The following is a 20,019-nucleotide window of genomic DNA, read 5'->3' on the forward strand; positions in this document are numbered from 1 at the left end:
AATAATTGGAAAGTGCTGAGTGGCGGTGGCGCACACCTTTAATTAATCCCAGCATTTGGGAGGCAGAGGCAGTCGGATCACTGTGAATTAAAAGGCCAGCCTGGTCTACAATGCAAGTGCTAGGACAGGCTCCAGATCTACAGAGAAACCCTGTCTTTAAAAAACAAAACAAAACAATAATTAAAAAAAATTGGAAAGCTACTGAACAAAAAACTGTATTTTTTGCTTCTCTTTGACCCTTTTTTGGTTTGGTTCTTTGAGACAGGGTTTCTCTGTGTAACACTCCTGGCTGTCCTAGAACTCGCTTTGTAGAGCAAACAGGATTAGAGGCATGTACCACCACCACCCAGCCTAACTTCTCTTTGAAATAGGCTTACATTCCTATTTGGAAGAACTACCTATAACTTGTAAATAGTTCTTTGAATGGGCCTTTATTGTGCAATTTTATAAGTTCTTCAAGACTGAGAGTTAATGTTAGATCCATGTGCAGTTGTCTCTTAGCATCCATTGAAGATGGAGTCCAGGATGCCCTGTGGATACCAAAATCTGAGCATTATATACAATAGTATAGTACTTGCATGTATGTAGATTATTTATAATACCTTGCACATAGTAAATGTTTTGTGAACAATATTGTTTAGGGTATAATGACAAGGATAAAGAAATCTGTTTGTGTTCAGTACAGTTGGGAGTTATCGTCAGTTATTTTTTGCTCCAGGAAAGATTGTTTTCATGGTGCATAATCCTTAAATTCAAAGGCTTCCTGTTTTAAAAGGCACCCTTCATTTCCTTCTGTACTAATAGATAATTTTCTTATATATGCATATTTATTTTGGAAAATACAAGTTAAACTTTAGATGAGTTTTGAGAAACATAGGAGCTAAGCACATATGCTGATGAGAAATGAAAGTGTTTCTGGGTGTTATAATGTGCAGATAACCTGCTTTTAATAATTTGTGTCACCTTCCTGCTTTCTGTTGGTTAACCTGGTAAGTTGTGGGGGATAGGAGAAGTTAGGAAATAGAACTTCAGTATAAAATTGTTTGGATGCTGTGAGGGTAGAAGTGGCATGGTTAGATGAAAGGGGCTTGTATTGTGCGGTTTACACATTGTCAAATAATTCCAGCACTGTTGATGACTGAATGCAAGGGGAAGGGTGCAGCTTCAAAATAAGATGAAGCGATAGGAACTTAAGACAAAAATTAGGCATTTGCTTTTCGTTTAATTGGGACTTGTAGTTACCGTGATTGGAGGATTGGTGATAGGGATTATTTCTGGAGCTAATTCCAAGGTAGTAACTGATTTGTTAATGGGGAATAAAGAAAATATGCCATTGTCAGAGCTGAAGACAGATTCTCTCTCTCTCTCTCTCCCTCTCCCTCTTCATCTTCTTTCTCAGACAGGGTTTTTCTGTGTAGCCTAGGCTGGCCTGGAATTCTCAGAGATCTACCTGCCTCTGTCTTCCCAGTGCTGGGATTAAAGGTGTGTGTTGCTGCTGTTGCATGCATGTATACACACATACACATGCACACGCATGTATTTTAGGAGAGCAAACTATAGGGTTCCCAGAAACTAAAATAAGGTCACTGTATGCTTTTTTTATGCCAGCCTAGTGTTTGGGGGAGGGGAGGACAAAAAAGATTATTTTCAAGACTCTGAGTTTGATGACATCACTGATCATGACTCAGATTTTAATTAAAACATGAGAACTACCATAGACTGAGTGATGACTTGGTCGAAAGGGTCATGCCTATATGCTTGTTGACCTTGCAATTGTATCCTCCTTTGTTTTCTGTGTATTCTTAAAATGCCTTTGATTTGTAAAAACAATATTCCAAGTAGCACAATCAGTTATTTGAGTTATAAATATAGGTAGACCCTAAATATTTGCTTTGCTAGCCTTAAAATCTTCAATAGTTTTGGAAAGGAAAAGCCTGTATTAAGCTAGTGCTTTAAATTCCTTTTTAAAAATCATTTCAAGGAGTGAATATGGTGGCACACACCTTTAATTACAGCAGTCACTAGGCAGATGGATCTCTAAATGATGGCAAGTCTGAGTTACATAGAAAGACCATGTCTCAAATACTAACCACAAGCGAAATTGGTGATGTTTAAGAGATAAGAAAAAAGCCAATGTTAATAGTTTATGAAGAGAAATCAAAGGTGGTGATCCTTCAATTAAATTAAGTAAACTAGTACATCAAGTAAAAACATTGAATGATCAGGTGAAAATTAACATTAAGTCTTTCTAATCCAGATAAATTATCTGTGTTACTTTAAGACCAATTTGTGGTTACATCTCAGTAGTGGAAAATAGGCAATAGGCTAGTATCAAAGATTAAATAATTAAAAGTATAACTTAAAATTTCTGAGATTTGTGATTTAATCCTATACCTAAAACTATATTTAAACCATATTTCCACCAAATATTTCATTTGGAACAGAAATTTATAGCCTATTGAGTAAAAATAGGCCAGGGTATTTGGGAGTGATTGGACATTTCTTGGAGTAAACATAATAAATTCACATTTTCCTTAAGGTAATGTCTTTAAAAACTTTATGAAATATTCCCCTACTTCCTTCTGTTTTCTGGTACATTTTTGTAAGAGATCATCTTATCGCCAAAACCATCTGTTACTCAAACATAAGTCAAAGCAAGGTATTGAACACACATATACCACCACATAAATGTATACATAGACAAGCACGTCTCTTAAAACTGCTTTCTGATACAAAATTTGGTGAAATCAAAGATAACATGTATTCGTATGTTATGTGTGCATACAAATACATAGACACCATTACAGTTCTGAAGGGATGAAAATAAAGCTCAGTGGCAGAGCATTGGCTTAGCGTGCGAGAGGCTTTAGATTGAATTCTTAACACCACTTGCTCTCACACATATTCAAAAAACAATTCTGAAAAGGTTGGTAAGTCTGTACCACTCAATTTTAAATTAAAAAAAAAAACGTGTATGAGTGTGTGTGAATCTGCTTCTGTTACACAAATGGTCACTCATCTTTCAACAGCTGCCCACAAAAGACCTGAAGAGGGCATTAAATTACTTGGAATTGGAGTTCCAGAAGGTTTTGAGCTGCCCACTGTGTATGCTGGGAATCAAACTCTGGTCCTTCTGAGTAGCAAGTATTCTTAGCCATTGAGTCATCTCTTGAGCCCCATGCATTTCACTTTTAACATTTAAATTCAAGTTTTTCTTCGGGATGAAGGGAGGGATGGGGTTTTGAAAATCTCTTCATTTAGCTCTAAAATAAAAAGTTCACTGTTAACAGATGCTGCAGCAGCATGTTAGTTTTTGACTTCCTGCTAACTGAACTACTTTTATGTATTTATTCTGAATCTCTCTTTGAAAGTCTATTGCAAGTGGACTTTACAGTAAATAAATAACCACAATCAGAATGTAGTCTCTCATAAAAGATACGTAGTAGCCAAGTGTGGTAGCATAACCAGTGCCAGACAAATCTCTGAGTTTTAGGTTAGTTTGGTCTCAAGCTAACCAGGACTAGTGAGAACAAAAAACCGGATACATAGTAACAAGGACAAAGGAAGTGCCCATCATTTTGGCTCTGAGCTAATTTCTCTGGATATGTTTTCTCCTTCCCTTCTTTTTTATGTATCATTCAGTTTTCAGTGACAGTTAATAAATCATAGAGGTATATAAGTACATCGCACAGCATCTCTTTTTTTTTTTTTTTTTTTGATTTTTCGAGACAGGGTTTCTCCGTAGCTTTTGGTTCCTGTCCTGGAACTAGCTCTTGTAGACCAGGCTGGCCTCGAACTCACAGAGATCCGCCTGCCTCTGCCTCCCGAGTGCTGGGATTAAAGGCGTGCGCCACCACCGCCCGGCTGCACAGCATCTCTTAAAGAGTAACTTGTAATTGTTGATTCTCTGGCTTATAAAAGGAAAGATACAGTGAGTAACAGATGGCTTAGGAGATAACATGATCTCTTCAGAAACAGTTTAAAGATCAGACTATAAGTAGTAATTTTAAGTACTATACTGCAGTGTTTTCTGGTGGTTGTAGCTTAGCTGGTTTGGGATGGGTTATCCAAAAGATGTGGAATTTCCTATTACTTAGTGGAGAATTGATCTAGTACTTTAGACGCCCAGAATATTAGGTGTTGGATTATATACAACCCTCCCAGTGTTGCTTTATTTAGTCTTGTGATTTTTTTCCACTATATCAATAGGACCTTGTGTGTGTTGACATCTCAGTTTATCTGTTGTCAAACAGAATGCTAGTTCTAGATAATCACTTAGTACAAGTTAAAGTGCTACATCCTGTTCCTTTTATAATTGATTTATGGCTTTCTGAAAGTCTCTTAATTTTTTTTAAGGTACAATTGTAATCGCTACAATGAGGATGATGCAAAGGCAGCAAGAGATGCCCAAGAGGTGAGTTGCAGCCGTGGCAGGTCAGCACTGGCTAAGAATGCCTGATTCACATATTTCTCGGTTAACTTTATAGAAGCATTCAGAAAGGGACTCTTTTACGGTACTTAATTAGGAACATTTATTTTTGTTTTCTGAGACAGGCTCTGTAGCCCAGATTGGCATCAAATATATGATCCTTCTGCTTCTGCTTCTTCCTGACAGCTGATTATAGGCATGTGCATTGTGCTCACTCAGTCTTTCTTGTTTTGTAATTGGTTTTTGAATTTTGAGACAAGCTCTTGCTTTGTCCCTTGTCTGAAATTACAGGGGTATGCCAATCCTCCTCCTCCTCCTCTATAAGGACAGTCTTGTCTGTTTCCTTTCTTTTCACCTCTGCATTCTGCTCATTCAGCACAAAGAATAAGAGACCAGCAGTTGTTGAGTGAACTGCTGCTATTCTGTATAGAGCACACAGTGTGTCACTTATTTTTACTTTTTGCCTCATTGTTCGTGCAATTCTGATAGGTCAGGTGATTTTGAAACAGACTCCCTCCGGAGTCTCTATGCTATTAGGAAAGGATTCAGACAATAGGTTTGTATTTCTATTTCTTTTATTCTCATAATTTTATAGTAGTTGAAGAACCATTGAATTTTTCTTTACTCATTTTTGTTGTTATTGGTTGTTTTGGTTTTTCTAGACAGGGTTCCTCTGTGTTAGAGTTCTGATAGTCCTGGAGTTCACTTTGTAGACCAAGCTGGCCTCAAGCTCACTGAGATCTTTCTGTCTGTCTATGCCTCCCAAGTGCTGGATTAAAGGCATATACCACCACCACCTGGCTAAATCTTTTGTTCTTTTGTCCTTTTTTAAAATAGATTTATTTATTTTTATGTGCATTGGTGTTTGGCCAGCATGGGGTCTGTGTGAGGGTTTCAGATCTCCTGAAACTAGAGTTACAGACAGTTGTAAGCTACCATGTGGTTGCTGGGAATTAAACCCAGGTTCTCGGGAAGAGCAGTCATTATTCTTAATGTCTGAGTCATCTCTCCAATCCTTTATTTATTCAATCATTCTTTTTTTGAAATTCCTAAAGACAAAAATGCTTTTTAGCTGGATGGTGGTGCCACATGGCTTTAATTCCAGCTTCTGAGTTTGAGGCCATCCTCATCTACAGAGCAAGTTCCAGGACAGCCAAAGAAACCCTGTCTACAAACAAAAAAATGCTTTTTAAATGGTATTTCAAGCTGGATACAATCCAAAACATGGATTCCATGTGTTTGTTATTGTTAGTTTTTAAAGGCAGTTTTTTGCTTGTAATCCCAACACTCTGGAGGCTTAGAGGATCACAATTTTGAGATAAGCCTTTGACTGCACAGCAAATTTGAAACCAGCAAGACTCTGTTCAGTCAATACACACACAGACCTCAATCATTTCTAATTAAAGAAATAAATGCCCTCCCCCCAATACATATTACTATATACTTCTATATTGGCAGAAGTAAAGATACTGTCTTTTGCTATAATTAAAATAATAAGCTGGGCGGTGGTGGCGCACGCCTTTAATCCCAGCACTCGGGAGGCAGAGGCAGGCGGATCTCTGTGAGTTTGAGACCAGCCTGGTCTACAGAGCTAGTTCCAGGACAGGCTCCAAAGCCACAGAGAAACCCTGTCTCGAAAAACCAAAATATTAAAAAAAATAAAAATAAAAAAAGTGAATGTTTCATATGTATTATATATTAAAAAAAGGTCTCCCAAAAGGTCCTTTAGGAGGTTGTAGTTTAGATGGTTTGTGTTCTGGGTATTTTGATTTTTCAAGACATGGTTTCTCTGCCTCCTGAGTGCTGAGATTAAAGCATGTGCCAGCACTGTACAGCAAGACATTTTTGTTTTAACCTTTTAGCTCATTCTGGGTTCAAAGTACTGGAATTACATGCATATTATTTAGTCCTTTCAAAGAACAGAAAAATTCTCATAAATTAATAGGGCTGACTTAAGTATATTCACTACAGTATTTAGATATGTGAATGTAAAACCACTTGCAAATATCTTATTTCTATATGGTTGTATAACCAGATCAAATCACAAGTCAATGAAATTTGTCTGCGTTCATTCATTTTTATATAACAGAAATAATATACCACTGTGTCTTGTTTATGTGGTGCGAGGGATAGAATCCAGGGATTCATATATTGAAGAACAAACATTCTACCACCTGAGCTGGCCTGGAGCTCAGAGATCCACTTGGTTCCTCTTCCTGAGTGCTGGGATTAAAGGCATGTACTACTACACCCAGCTTCATGAGTTTTAATGAGGAATAGTTTTCAGAATCATAAAGTATATGAAATCAAGTCCTCTCGCATCGTATGTGGTAATGTGATAAATTGAGTTTTCTGTTAGATTTTGTGAAATTTGCAAATAGTAATACTTACTGGAAAGTAAACATGACAGACAGGTTAGTTCCTACATAGGTTATTTGCACATAGGCTTAATTTTTATTTCATAAGTGTTGGTTCAGCACCTACCTGTCTCTTGAAATAATATGGCTTTGCCAGGCATGGTTGATACATGATGCAAATATAGCTCTCATGAGGTAGGAAGTAGAAAGAGAAACATCTTGATTTCAAGGCCAGCCTAACCTGTTTCCTGACCCTCTGGTGGGGGTGGGGGGTGACGACAAACTTTTGTTTGACTTTTTTCTTGATGCTTCAGTGTTGTGTATGATATTGGAGCATGTGATTGAGTATTCCTGAGGTTCAGAGTTTATATATTTAAGAAGAAGATCAACTGTAGATTCTTCTCCAAATACATATTTTTTCCTCTCGAGACATGGTTGGAGCTTTGGAGCCTGTCCTGGAACTTGATCTGTAGACCAGGCTGGCCTCAAACTCAAAGAAATCTGCCTGCCTTTGCCTACCGAGTGCTGCGCAATATTTATATTTCTGTATACTTGGTATAGGGTAAGAACCCCAGCCAAGGAAAACCAACCAATCCCTGAGCACTCTGACTCTGAACCCAGAGCTAGTGAAGGAAACAGACCCAGGATCTGAAACCTGAGCTAGTAAAAGAAACACTTTATCCCAGAACCAAAGAAGCATACCCTGACTCTGAAACCAGTGCCGAAGAAACACACTTTGTCCTTAAAAACAGAGCCAGTAGAAAAAAAAATGCCCTGGCCCTAAAATTAACCAAAGACTCAAAAAGGACCAGGGAAAGAAACAGTTTGGCTCTGAAATCAGAGCCATCTCTGCCCCTGACCAACTAAATTAGTCAATCTCTGAGCATAACTTCTTCCTGGGAAAACTCCGCCCCTAAGAAGCCCTGTATAAGCCCCCTCTGCCTGTTCAGCTGTTGGCTGTTATTTACTACTCTGGCAGAGGTATCCACTCTCCTGGACTCCTCCTTCCCAAATAAATCTCAAAAGAGTATTGGGTGAAGATCTTCACTTGGCGTATCATAGAAGGTACCCGAGTGTCTGTTATTTCTAGACTTTAAAGCATGGAGAGAAAAATATATGTATATGTGTGGTAAAATCACACTTAAATTTATTTAACTAATCATTTTCTATATATCAGGCACTAGTGATAATACTAAGTATATGATTTAAAATCATCCAACACATCTAGAGACTTTCAGAATAATGAGACTTTACATCAGTTATTTTTGTAAGACAATAATAATGCAAAACATATTTGAAGTACAAAATTATGTCATTAATACTACTTTGTATATTATCAAATAATAGACTTTACTGAATGCCATTATTGTATGTAGGTGTATTGGGAGTGTGTTTGAAATTAAACCCAGTAACTGATGTCAAACAAGCATGGGCTTTAAGCTTTACCCCAGACTATATCTGTAGTGCTCTAGCCCTCACTGTTAGATTGTTACTGTAAGTTTGTATATATTTGGTTGGTTTTGAGGGATGGGGTAGTGGAGGCACAGACAGAGAGATTTGCTCTGTAGCCCATGGCTGGTCTTAATTTATGCTACCCATGCTTTCCTCAATTTTGGCAATTCCATGTTTCTGTCTGCTGAGTGCAGCTGGTATTACAGGTGTGTACCTCATGCACACCCTCCTCTTTAGAAATATAGCTTATTTGAATCAACTATTGTTCAGATGCTTCCAATTCTGCCAAATTTCTTCCCGTTTTCATCTTTTTAGGCAGGATCTCATTGTAAATTATTAAAATTTTAAATGTATTTTGTGTGTGTGTGTACATGTACATATATACATGCGTGCTCACAGAGGACAGTTGTCAGAATGTTCTTTTCTTCCTGCCACCTCATGAGATCTGAGGATTAAATTCAGGATGTCAGACATGTGCATAGGTACACTAGCCATCTTGCTTGCTCAGATTTACTTTATAAATTGAATTTGATTAACTTTATTTCCTCTTTACAATATTCTTCTCTTGCTTCCTTTAAAAAAATTGCCATTTGTTTATTGAATAAACTAGGTCATTTTCTCCTGCTGCTTTTCCAGCCCTAAAGATTTTACTGCTTGCTAATAAATGGCTCCCTGGCGTCATTTATTAACCTTTTTTGTCTCTCTGCTACTACTACTACTACTACTACTTTTTTAAAGACAGGGTCTCGTAAAAATGAGAAAAGATAGATTAAAAAAAGAGAGACAGAGGGTCTCACTGTATAGCTCTGCTCGGTACTCTCTGTGTAGACCATTTTGCCTTCTTAGTAAGTCTATAAATTTAAGCAAATTCAGACTCAGCAAAAAGAGCTTTGTATTTTTTTTTTCTGTTGGGTGGGGTTTTGAGACAGGGTTTTTCAAAGACTGGGTTGTCAGTAAATTTGTTTAGCTTGCACACAACACACCAGCCACCAGCAACACACAGCTGCTTTGTGTTTTCTAGCTCATTGCTTCCTCTGTAGAGTGCTATCCAAGAGAACTTTTTTGTATTGCTAAAAATACTCTTCATCAACATTGTTTAATTTGTTTTCCACTAATTGTAGAACAGACATTTTAATGTTGAGTTAAAATAGACAAATATGTGGCTCATGGCTGCTGTATAAAAACTATAGTAAGACATTCAGAGCAGTAGTATCAAAGGTAACTGTAGATAGCTTTATTCTTAATTTTAAATTAACAGTTCTAGATTACTGTTACTTTATCAGCAAATACATGAAATTTCAATTAGCAACTGTAGTCAAAAATAATAATACTCAAGGATATGTTTACTATGTGTATAAGGTTGATGTCTGTTTATAGGTAATTATTTTGTCACCTTGGTTACCTATTGTTTTTTATGGATAGATATTTGACATTAACTCTCATTTTTGAATACAAGGTGTATTTTTGACAGGCTGGTCCCCCATCTCCCATCCTGTTCCCCCTAGTATCATTATTTTACTCTCTACTCCTCTGAGTTTAGGTTTTAGATTCTTCATATAAGTCAATATTGTGTAGTATATGTATTTCTATATAGGTTTAGTACATTGTCTTCCGTGGCTAGCCATGTTGTTGCACATGACCACCCGAGCAGTATTCCATTTACTATGTATGCCCCCATTTCTTTATCCATTCATTTATAATAAACGAACTGATTCCATGGCTTGATTATTACAAAGAATAAACGGAGAAATGCAGGCATACTCAAAATAATGATTTCAGGATTTGTTGTTGTTGCTGCTGTTGTTATATACCCAAATGTGGTAAAACTGAATTTTATGATGGTTCTGCTTCAGTTTTGTAAGGGACTTCTGTGTATTTTCCATAGTGATTCTACTAACTTACATTCATACAATTCCCTTCACTCCACATACTTGCCAACTCTTGGTATCTTTGCCCTTTTGAGTGACAAGCTGTTTTACTGTGTGAGGTGCTATCACATTGTTGCTTAATTGTACACCAGCTTTTGTACATGATACATGATATATATATATGTCATAATTACAAGACCTTTATTTTTCTTACTGGGTCAGCGATCTAGGGCAGCCCTGCAGAGGTACCTGTTCTACTGTAATCGCTATATGAACCACATGCAGAGTCTACGCTTTGAGCATAAGCTGTATGCTCAGGTGAAGCAGAAGATGGAGGAGATGCAGCAGCACAACATGTCCTGGATCGAGGTGCAGTTCCTGAAGAAAGCAGTCGATGTCCTCTGCCAGTGTCGTGCCACACTTATGTACACTTATGTCTTCGCTTTCTACCTCAAAAAGAATAACCAGTCCATTATCTTTGAGGTAGGATTAGTTCCTGGACGGGGGAAAGGCCAATTTTTCATAAACCCTTTCTATTTAAAAAAAAAAAATGTAGGTAAAAAATATGAGAAACCTTTTTGTTATCTTAAACTGTATCAGATTTAAGTGGTTTAGCCAGCTAGTTAACTGTGCTAGCACTATAGTCAGCCCTCAATTTATCATGGATTAGCACTGTAGACTTGCCACAGATTATTTCCCCTCTTATCTCATTCTTCTCCCCCTGGTGGTTTTCCTGTGGTTTTTTTTTTTTTTTTTTTTTTGTTGTTTTCTGAAGTTTTTGTTTTGTCTTGTCTTATTTTTTGAGAGGAGGGCTTAGCGCTGTAGTTTAGACTGCTCTCAAACTCAAAGAGATATCCCTGCTTCCCGAGCATTGGGAGGCACACCCAGCTTGTGCATCAATTTTACAGTATCTATATTTGAAAAATTAGAAAAGCCCCCCCTTATCCATCACATCAACACTAACTACCATGTTAACTTCTAATAATAAGGCTTATTAAGAACTTTTGATGTGCCAGGCATTGGTGGCGCACACCTTTAATCCAGCACTTGGGAGGCAGAGGCAGGTGGGTCTCATTAATTTTAGAGGCCAGCCTGGTCTACAAAGCGAGTTCCAGGATAGCCAGGACTATTACCCAGAGAAACCTTGTCTTGAAAAACAAAAAAACGCAAGAAACCCAACAAAAGAACTTTAGATGTGCCAGGTGCCGAATAAGCAATTTATATGAATTGTGTCACTTAAGCCTCATAATATCCTAGGATGGTAAGGGTTCCACTCTCATCTAAAATAGAGAATAGCAGGGGTTGATGGCTCATGCCTGTAATCCCAGCATTCAAGAAGCAGAGGGAGGCACATCTCTGTGAGTTGAAAGCAAGCCTGGTTCTAGTCCACCCAAAACTACATAGTGAGACCCTGTCTCAAAAATAAAAGGCAGCAACAGCAAAAAGTGATGCATAGAATACTGATCTTGCTTATGATGTAAAATAGATTTATCCACTTGGATATGATGACACATGCTTTTAATCTCGGAACTCCAGAGGCAGAGGGAGGCAGATCTCTATTTGTTGGAGGCCAGTTTGATTTACATAGAGAATTCTGTGCCAGCCAGGGTTACATTCACGGTAAAGACATGGTCTTTTAAAACAATAACAAAAGACTTGTTATATTTAAAGTCATGCAAATGGCTGCAATGCAACCAAATATGGGCAACAACAAGGTTTTTTTAAGTTTTAATTTTTTAGTTTTCAAAAAGAGCAGCTCTCATATATAAAACATTGTAAAGACTTTCTCACATTGTCCTCACTGTTATTCTAGAGGTTAATGGTTGAATCTCTTTTCTAACATTTTAAAAATTGTTCTGGGCTAGAAAATTATTACAGGTGAAAGCCACAAAGAGCTTTACTAGTTAAAAAATGACTGACTGTGCTGGGCATCGATGCTTCAACCTTAATCCTAGCACTGGGGAGACAGAGGCAGGTGGAACTGTGAGTTCAAGGCCAGCCTGCTCTCTACAAAGCTAGTTCCAAAGAAAGCTAGGGCTGTTACAAAGAATCTCTATCTTGAACCCCCCCCCCATGATTATCAGTGTTGAGAGTAAGTTTATAGTCCTCAAACTAGCTAAACTTGGTTATATTTTAGCTTGATTTTGAAGCCAGAATTTCTATTCTTTTTCTTTCAGAATAATCAAGCAGATCTAGAAAATGCCACAGAGGTGCTTTCGGGCTACCTCGAACGAGATATTTCCCAAGATTCTCTGCAGGATATAAAGCAGAAAGTCCAAGATAAGTACAGGTGAGATTTTTATAGCTGGTGAGTAAAATATTTTGCCAGTGGTGAGATTTTGTATGTTTGACTGTGCTTCTGTGTGTCCCAGATTCCTTCTGTCGATGGGGCAAAAAGTTGCAGGGAATAGACTGATCAAGAATAAAAGAGAAACCTAGCCATGTATTCTAATGGCTGATTCTTTTTCAGTTGAAATCCCTACACCATAGAGAAGAAAGACTTTAAAAGGAATAAGTAGCCATTAGCAATGAGGGGGTGATCATAGGGTGTTGGTTTTATCCAGGAACTCTTTGTGGGTCATGCTTCTTTACAAGTGAATTATGAATTCTTTTTAGAGTTTTTGTTAGCTTTTATCTTTAGGATAAATTTAGCTCAGGGGTAAATAGTTCAGGATTGGATGATTCCTCAACATAAAGCTTTCTTTCAGTGTGTTTTTTTCATATGCTTGTATTTCTTTTTAAAAATGAGGTTTTTTTTTTAAATTTATATATATGTATTGGGGGGGGGGTGCATGTGTTTGGATATCCAAAGAGGCCAGAAGAGGGTGTCATATTACCTCGTGCTAGAGTTACAGGCAGTTGTGAGCCACCATATTGTGGGTTCTGGGAACTGAACGTAGATCCTCTAGAAAAGCAAGAAGTGCTCTTTAGGGGCCTGGAGAGATGGCTCAGTAAAGAGCATTGCCTGCTCTTCCAAACGTCCTGAGTTCAATTCCCAGCAACCACATGGTGGCTCACAACCATCTGTAAAGAGGTCTGGTGCCCTCTTCTGGCCTTCAGGCATACAGACAGAATATTGTATACATAATAAATAAATAAATAAATATTTAAAAAAAAAAAAAGAAGTGCTCTTTACCACTGAGCCATCTCATCATCCCCTGATATCTTTTTAATAGTGCTAAGGGAACCGGAAATTTGGAAGGGAAGGCTTGGAGATTTAATCTCAATATCTTCACTTCCATAACTGTAATTATTACATTGTGTTTTTAGAGTTAATCAGGACTTTATAGATGGCTTTTAGTGGGGGGAGTTAGTTTTTGAGAAAGGGATTCTCTGTATAAAGCCTCTGACTGTCCTGGAACTTCTTTTGTAGACCAGACTGGCCTTGAACTCAGTAGAGATGTAGCTACCACAGTCCAGCTGAAATTCTTTATAATTTATGCAACTATGGGTTTTAATCATTGTTTCTAGGCTCAGTCACATCTTCTAAAACATGAGGGCTCTAAAATAATTTCCTGAGTCGGAAATCTGAGTTTGAAAAAAATAATCTTGGGCTGGAAGAATAGGTCAGTGGTAGAGTGTTTGTTTAGCATGTACAGGGTCCTGGGTTTGATTTCCACCAGTGAAAGAAACCAAAAAAACAGTCCTTAGAACAGTTAGAAGTAGTTTGATGTGTCTGTACAGATAAATCATAGTAATAGCAGGTGCTTATTTCAAAGTCTGGGCAAAGTATAGGAGTAGTACTTTTTAAAAGTGGGTAAAATGCCTCTTTTTCCATTATCAGAGGCTGGATGACAAGTTGTTTTGTTTTGTTTTGTTTTCTCTTTGATTACAGATACTGTGAGAGTCGACGAAGGGTTTTGTTACAGCATGTGCATGAAGGCTATGAAAAAGATCTTTGGGAGTACATTGAGGACTGAGAATGGCCCTGCATAAAATGAACTCTGAAAACTTTACCATCTAGAGTGCTCATGCAATTAAAACAAACACAAACACAAACAAGGAGGCACTAAGCCTATTCTGACACCGCTGGTCTGTAGTACCAGAATTCTGTTTTGTTAACGGAAAGTTTAAGTAAATTATATTGTAATAAAAAAGGTAGATAAACCATTGTACAACAGTATTCTAGGCCGCCAACAAAGTGTGACAGACACACAAAAAGCCCTCCAACTTTAACTTGTAACGTAGCTTCATTCTCAAAGCTGACTTCCTTTTTCTTTTTCCTGAGTGTAGTACAGTTAAAATTTCAGATAGCTCCTTGACACTGCTTTTCATGTCCAAATCAGCCATTTTGTTGTACTTTGGTAAAGGACCTCTTCCCCTTCCTCCCCTGCACATATACCATACACAGTTGGACTCACTTTTCTCTCATACCCTAAGGTCATGAGTGAATAATGATTATTAGCTACTTGTAAAGGAAATTATTGGGAGGGGGAACGGGGTAGGCAACAAGAGGATTAAGCAAAAAACACAAAAACTTTGTATATGACTTTTAAAACAAGAGGACAACACAGTATTTTTCAAAATTGTATATAGCGCATATGCATGGATAAAGCAAGCGTGGCACGTGTTTGCATAATGTTTAATTACAAAAATATTTATTCTTTAAAAAGCTTCAAGATTATGTCTATTTGCTGTGCATTTTCTTTCAGTTGGCTTTATCTTTCTAGGGTTGGGGTTGGGATAAGGGTATGTTTGTTAAGCACCTCTGCAAGACCTAACTAGAGTGCTTCAGTTTCCCTTTCCTGAGGTCAGTTTGCCCTTTCTGGTTTGGTTCTGCCTTTTGCTGGCCATGGGCCTCATGCCTTGAATTCCCAGCTTCTAGATGTAGAACAAGGAAGTCAAGTCCTGAGCAAATGCCATGGCCTGTTAAAGACTACAAGTGGTTTTGTTGCTTCACCTCATGAATTATCCTGTCCCAACTTACTCTTCCTGTGTGGCCTTGATGCCTCTATCCTAGCCCATGTGCCCATGTAATGCACAGGGCTGTGGGCTTCCTAGGCTCCCCATCACGTCTGGAGGAAGCATTTCAAAATTTCTTTTTCTGTTTTATTTTTCCTGAATTGCTGCTTTGAGCCTTTTAAATTTTTAGTTATGGCTCGTTTCTCATCCCTTCTTTATGTTAGGGTGTTGAATACAATGTTTTCACTTTAAGTATAAATAAATAGCCATTCACTTAGTTTGAGATTGTGAATTTTAAATGGTGGATATTGAAATTGCTTGTGTGTGTTACGGTGGGTTCAGTTTGAAGGCAAACACCACTGGAACATTGATACTCCCATCCAGTGCATTTGAGTGGGAATCACTGAGTTTGCTTCTTTTCTATTGTCAGCATATAGGAGAATTAATAATGCATTTTAGCTGTGATGTCCATTTTTATGAAATTTCTACTAAAAGCTATGTTAAAAGTAAAGGATGGTGGTGGTTTTATTAACTATATACCTGTTTAGGCCATTCTGCCTGTGGTATTTTTCAACAGGTCAGCATCCCTAAGACTGTCAGTTTTATATTTGAGTGCAGAGTGAACTAGGCAACTAGATCAAGAGGTATAACTATTAAATGCCAGTTTTGGCTGAGGACCTCTTTGTCTTCCTTTAACTGTCTTGTGCCTAGGGAGTGTTTACCATTTGTGAGGCAGCTGTGTCTGTTCTTGCATTGTACATCTTATTACTCCATTGGGAAGTAGGTTCACTTTCCTCTGGCTTTTTGCCTAAGTTAGGCTTTGCTGAATCACCCTACTTTTCCTTTTAGAAAGGTTGTTACATGAGATGTACTTGCAACTGTTCTTTTCCCATCAAAAATCAGTGAATGTTTGCTGAGTATATTATGCTGCTTTCTTAAACTACTTGTCGCTTTAGGATCAACTTTACATCTTTTTTCTTCCCTTTCCTTGTCACCTCAGGTGCAAATCTGAACTCATGTCTGCTTTTCCATTTTCTCTTTGCCCTCTCTTTTTCCCCATTATCCATCTGACTTTATTTTAAATAATTGCATCAATCTTAAAAAAATACACATTTATCAAAACCAACGAGATTTCAAAGAAAGCTCAAAGTAAGTTCCTTTTCCTGGTGACTTTGAAAAGCAACCAGAATTGTCACATAGATATATGTGGTCCCTTAAACTGCTTTGTGTATGTAGTGTTTTAAAACAGTTAACTTTGCAGTATCTAGGTCTGAGTGTCATAAGTCCTCTTTCCACCCTGCCCTTGAAACAAGTATCCAAAAGAGTGTGTGCACCTTATAGTCTCAGTCCCTGCCCATGGAGGGATAGTGCAGTTGGTGACACTTTCTAGTCCCAGTGCTCACATGGGACCTGAGGGTATTGCACTCATAATTTGTGTGGATCGAGGTGAATTGGCCTTTCTGCTACATCCAAGCTTTTAACAACCGTCTCCATATCTAAGAGTTTCCAGAATTTAACTGCTTTTGTTAGTAGCTTCAGTGCCCCCAGCTGGGATAGGCAAGCCATATTGTTAGACAGCTTTCCTATTTGACCTACCTAAGTCTCTCAGAGGGCTCTACTTACAGTAAGCACCAGGGTCTCCTTGTGTTTTTGAGGTCAGTTATATTGTAGGTGCATGCTTCATTTGAACAATTCATTGAGCAACAGGTGAACTTTTCAATGATTTCTAATAAAATTTTGATCCAAAGCTCAGGAGACATAAAATTGTGGTAAATGGAGTAGCATATAACATCACCAGACTCTAAATTCTTTGTAATTTGCTGCAACCCAGATTGTATATGTTTTATGTGTGTTTAAATAAATATATTAAAGACACACGTGTATACATACATACCAGTAGATCCAAGACTGACTGACTTGATTTGATATGGTTGAATCTGCAGTGTAATGTGTGGTTCACCTGTGATTAGGAGTTGAAACTTAGAACAAGAGAGTTAAAGGATTTAATGTAACATTATTTTTAGCCACGTATCCCAGTATAGAGCACTTGGGGGATGGGATGGGGTGGGTTGGTGAGACAATCAGATCGATAAATTGATTAAATGCTCCTAACCCTGTAATTTTGTGCATAGAGCACCTTGTGCTGTGGAAATAACTGTTCTTAGATTTTCATTGTAACTGGACTGTTCAGGTTGCCCAGAGGGAAAGAACATTCCTAATTCTAATAAAATAAACGTTTATTTTGTTATTCCATTAGTTACTTATGTTTATTTTTATAGTTGAAAACAGATGACTTAGGTGGATAACAGCCACCTGTATAATGTGCCTTATTCACTGTTCCTGTTTAATATAAACTGTCAAGTATTGGTTCAGGTCCTAGGTAGGGAACTGTGAATGAGACCATCCCCAACACTTAATTTGGCTAATGAAACTTTCAGAAGTACTTCTGAAAGCTTTCTGGCTTCCTAATTGCAAACACTTAATTTAGATATGATATTTAAAAAATTTAAAGCATTATTCTCAGCCTCAAAAGTACTTCACCTTACTTATAGAAGCTGATGGTCCCTATAAAGCAGACTCAAAGCTGAAGATGCTTCTGGATATTGTTAATGTTAGATACTGTAAATCCAGACTTCAGGACAGTTGAGTCTTATCCTATCTATAGTCTAACAGTCTGTCACTTTCATCTTCAAAGCACTCTAAAACAAGTGGAGTAAAGATTGCTGTTTTCACAGAAATGGAAAATAATAAGATTAAATAATTTGCCTAAAGTTTCACAATTCTATGTAGGACCCGAGCAGCATTCAACTACCTCTGTCTGTACCATTTTCTTATTCTGGTCTCAGAATGATGTAATGTCCAGGACAAGAAATGGCTTTTAATGCTGTGCTTCTAAACCATACTTTGACATTAGTAATGCATGGCAGTGCTCCTTTTAGAGGGTTACTGTTTCATACACCATTGTAGTCCTGATTTCCTCTAGAAACCAGTGGTGACTAGAAAAGAGCCCTTCCCCACCGACAGATTTGGCACCCAGACCACATATGACAGTTGAGAATAGCATAGTGTAACTATTTATAGGATATTTGCGGTTGACCTTGAATATGGATAGCCTTCTGGGACTTGCTAAAGGGTTTCTTTTATACATGATAACTGAAAATGCAGAGAGCAGCAGCTAATGTTTTCTTTTTGGTTCTTTTAAAGACAAGAGCTTAGCCAAGAAGTGGTGGCACACACCTTTAATTCCAGCACTCAGGAGGCAGAGGCAGGCAGATCTCTGTGAGTTTGCGGTCAGCCTGGTCTACAGAGTGAGTTCCAGGACAGCTAGGGAAACCCTGTCTCCAACAAACTAAAAACCTTACGTAGCCCAGGTGAGTCTTGAGTCTAGAACTTAGGTAACCAAGGATGGCCTTGAACTGCTGATCATCCTGCCTCTGTCTCTCAAGTGCTAGAGTGACAGGCAGGTACCACTAAACCCAGTTTAGCATTTGATCTCAGCATTTATCCCTGCAACTGTAGAGTCTGGTAGTTTTGAATTTTGGGTTTTTTGTTTGCTTTTTCAGGGGTGTTGTTTGTTTTCCTGTTTTTTTGTTTGTTTTTGTATTACCTCAGAGTCTCAGCACTATAGCCCAGGCTGACCTCCAATTTAAAATTTATCCTCCTGCCTCCTGGGTGCTGGGATTACAGGTGTGTACTACACCTTGGGTTTTTTGTTTGTTTGTTTGTTTGTGTTTTTTTTTCTTTTTTTTTTTTCTTTTGGTTTTTCGAGACAGGGTTTCTCTGTGGTTTTGGAGCCTGTCCTGGAACTAGCTCTTGTAGACCAGGCAGGCCTCGAACTCACAGAGATCCGGCTGCCTCCGCCTCCCAAGTGCTGGGATTAAAGGCGTGCGCCACCACCGCCTGGCTTTTTTTTTTTTTTTAAATAGGAAATCTTGGCTCCTTCATAAATGAAAAATGTGGACTGTTAAGATTTCTTTTTCCATTTTTCTTTGGGGAAGTTAGTATATATTTTAAAGAATGTACATTGTTTTTCAAGTTAAACTAGCCCACCTAATAGTCTAGAAGCCCTCAATTGAAAGTCAATTCTAAGAATAAAAGAAACTTTGACATTTTCTCGGTACATGTGTGTCGTCTGTGTGTGTGTGTGTGTGTGTGTGTGTGTGTGTGTGTGTGTCTGAGAGATAGACCTACTATCTTTCTCAAGCATTTAATGAGGAGTAACACTGCTTTCTTGGACAAAATTTGGTTGGGGCCATGGGTGGTTTTCACTGTAGTTGCCAAGTTATAAAACAGTCTTCATTTTGGTACTTAGCATCTCTGACAATGCATCCATCCATGAGGGATTCAGGGATCTCAAACTCAAATGTATACCTAATTGTGTAAATAGGGTACATTACTCCCACTCGAGCTGAATTCTAAGAATACTGTCAGGAGTTCATAGTTTCCATGCTTGTCTGATTCCACATTCTTTTATGTTGATTTTTTTAAAATTAGGAATATTGTGGGGATCAAAATTAATGGGTAAAATAAATCCTTTTATAAAACAAATCATAAATATTTAACTTAAGTTTCCTATTAGAACAAAACACCATGACCAAGGCAACATACAAGAGAAAGTGTTTAATTGGGCTTACAGTTTCAGATGGTTAGAGCTCATGATGGCTGAGGGTTCACATCCTGATCCCTCAAGTAGGAGGCAGAGGGAGTACACTGGGCATGATGACATGAGATTTTTGGAATGGAATAGCCTGCCCTGAGTGACATACCTCCTCCAAGGCACATGTCTCCTAATCCTTCCCAAACAGTTCCACCCACGGGGCCAAATATTGAAATAATGAGCCTATGTGAATCATTATCGTCTAAATCACCAGTTACCTTTCCCATTTCAGTGAAAATGGATAGTCATCCCCATTAATTAAATTGCTTCAATACAGCATTGGGCACTGGAGGTTCAACAGTCCACTGAAGGGGTCTGTCAATTTGTGTGAAGCTGTTAACCAAGGTTGTTCAT

The 20,019-nt window shown here is 38.0% G+C and overlaps 1 protein-coding gene across 2 annotated transcripts in view; it reads left to right on the plus strand.

Moving 5' to 3' along the window:
- The window catches only part of Arih1 (ariadne RBR E3 ubiquitin protein ligase 1), a 95,777-nt gene extending 81,047 nt beyond the window's left edge, over positions 1–14,730 (plus strand). For both annotated transcript variants that reach the window (XM_041679453.1, XM_041679452.1), the window contains 4 exons: positions 4,357–4,414; positions 10,329–10,589; positions 12,284–12,396; positions 13,942–14,730. In XM_041679453.1, coding sequence (XP_041535387.1) covers positions 4,357–4,414; positions 10,329–10,589; positions 12,284–12,396; positions 13,942–14,026 — 517 coding nt within the window. In that variant the 3' untranslated portion in view covers positions 14,027–14,730. The remainder of the gene's footprint in view (positions 1–4,356; positions 4,415–10,328; positions 10,590–12,283; positions 12,397–13,941) is intronic.
- The last annotated feature ends 5,289 nt before the right edge of the window (positions 14,731–20,019 follow it).

The sequence above is a fragment of the Microtus oregoni genome, unplaced genomic scaffold (assembly GCF_018167655.1).
Source record: "Microtus oregoni isolate MIOR12 unplaced genomic scaffold, Mior012 000032F_ref0000030, whole genome shotgun sequence".
NCBI lineage: Eukaryota > Metazoa > Chordata > Mammalia > Rodentia > Cricetidae > Microtus > Microtus oregoni.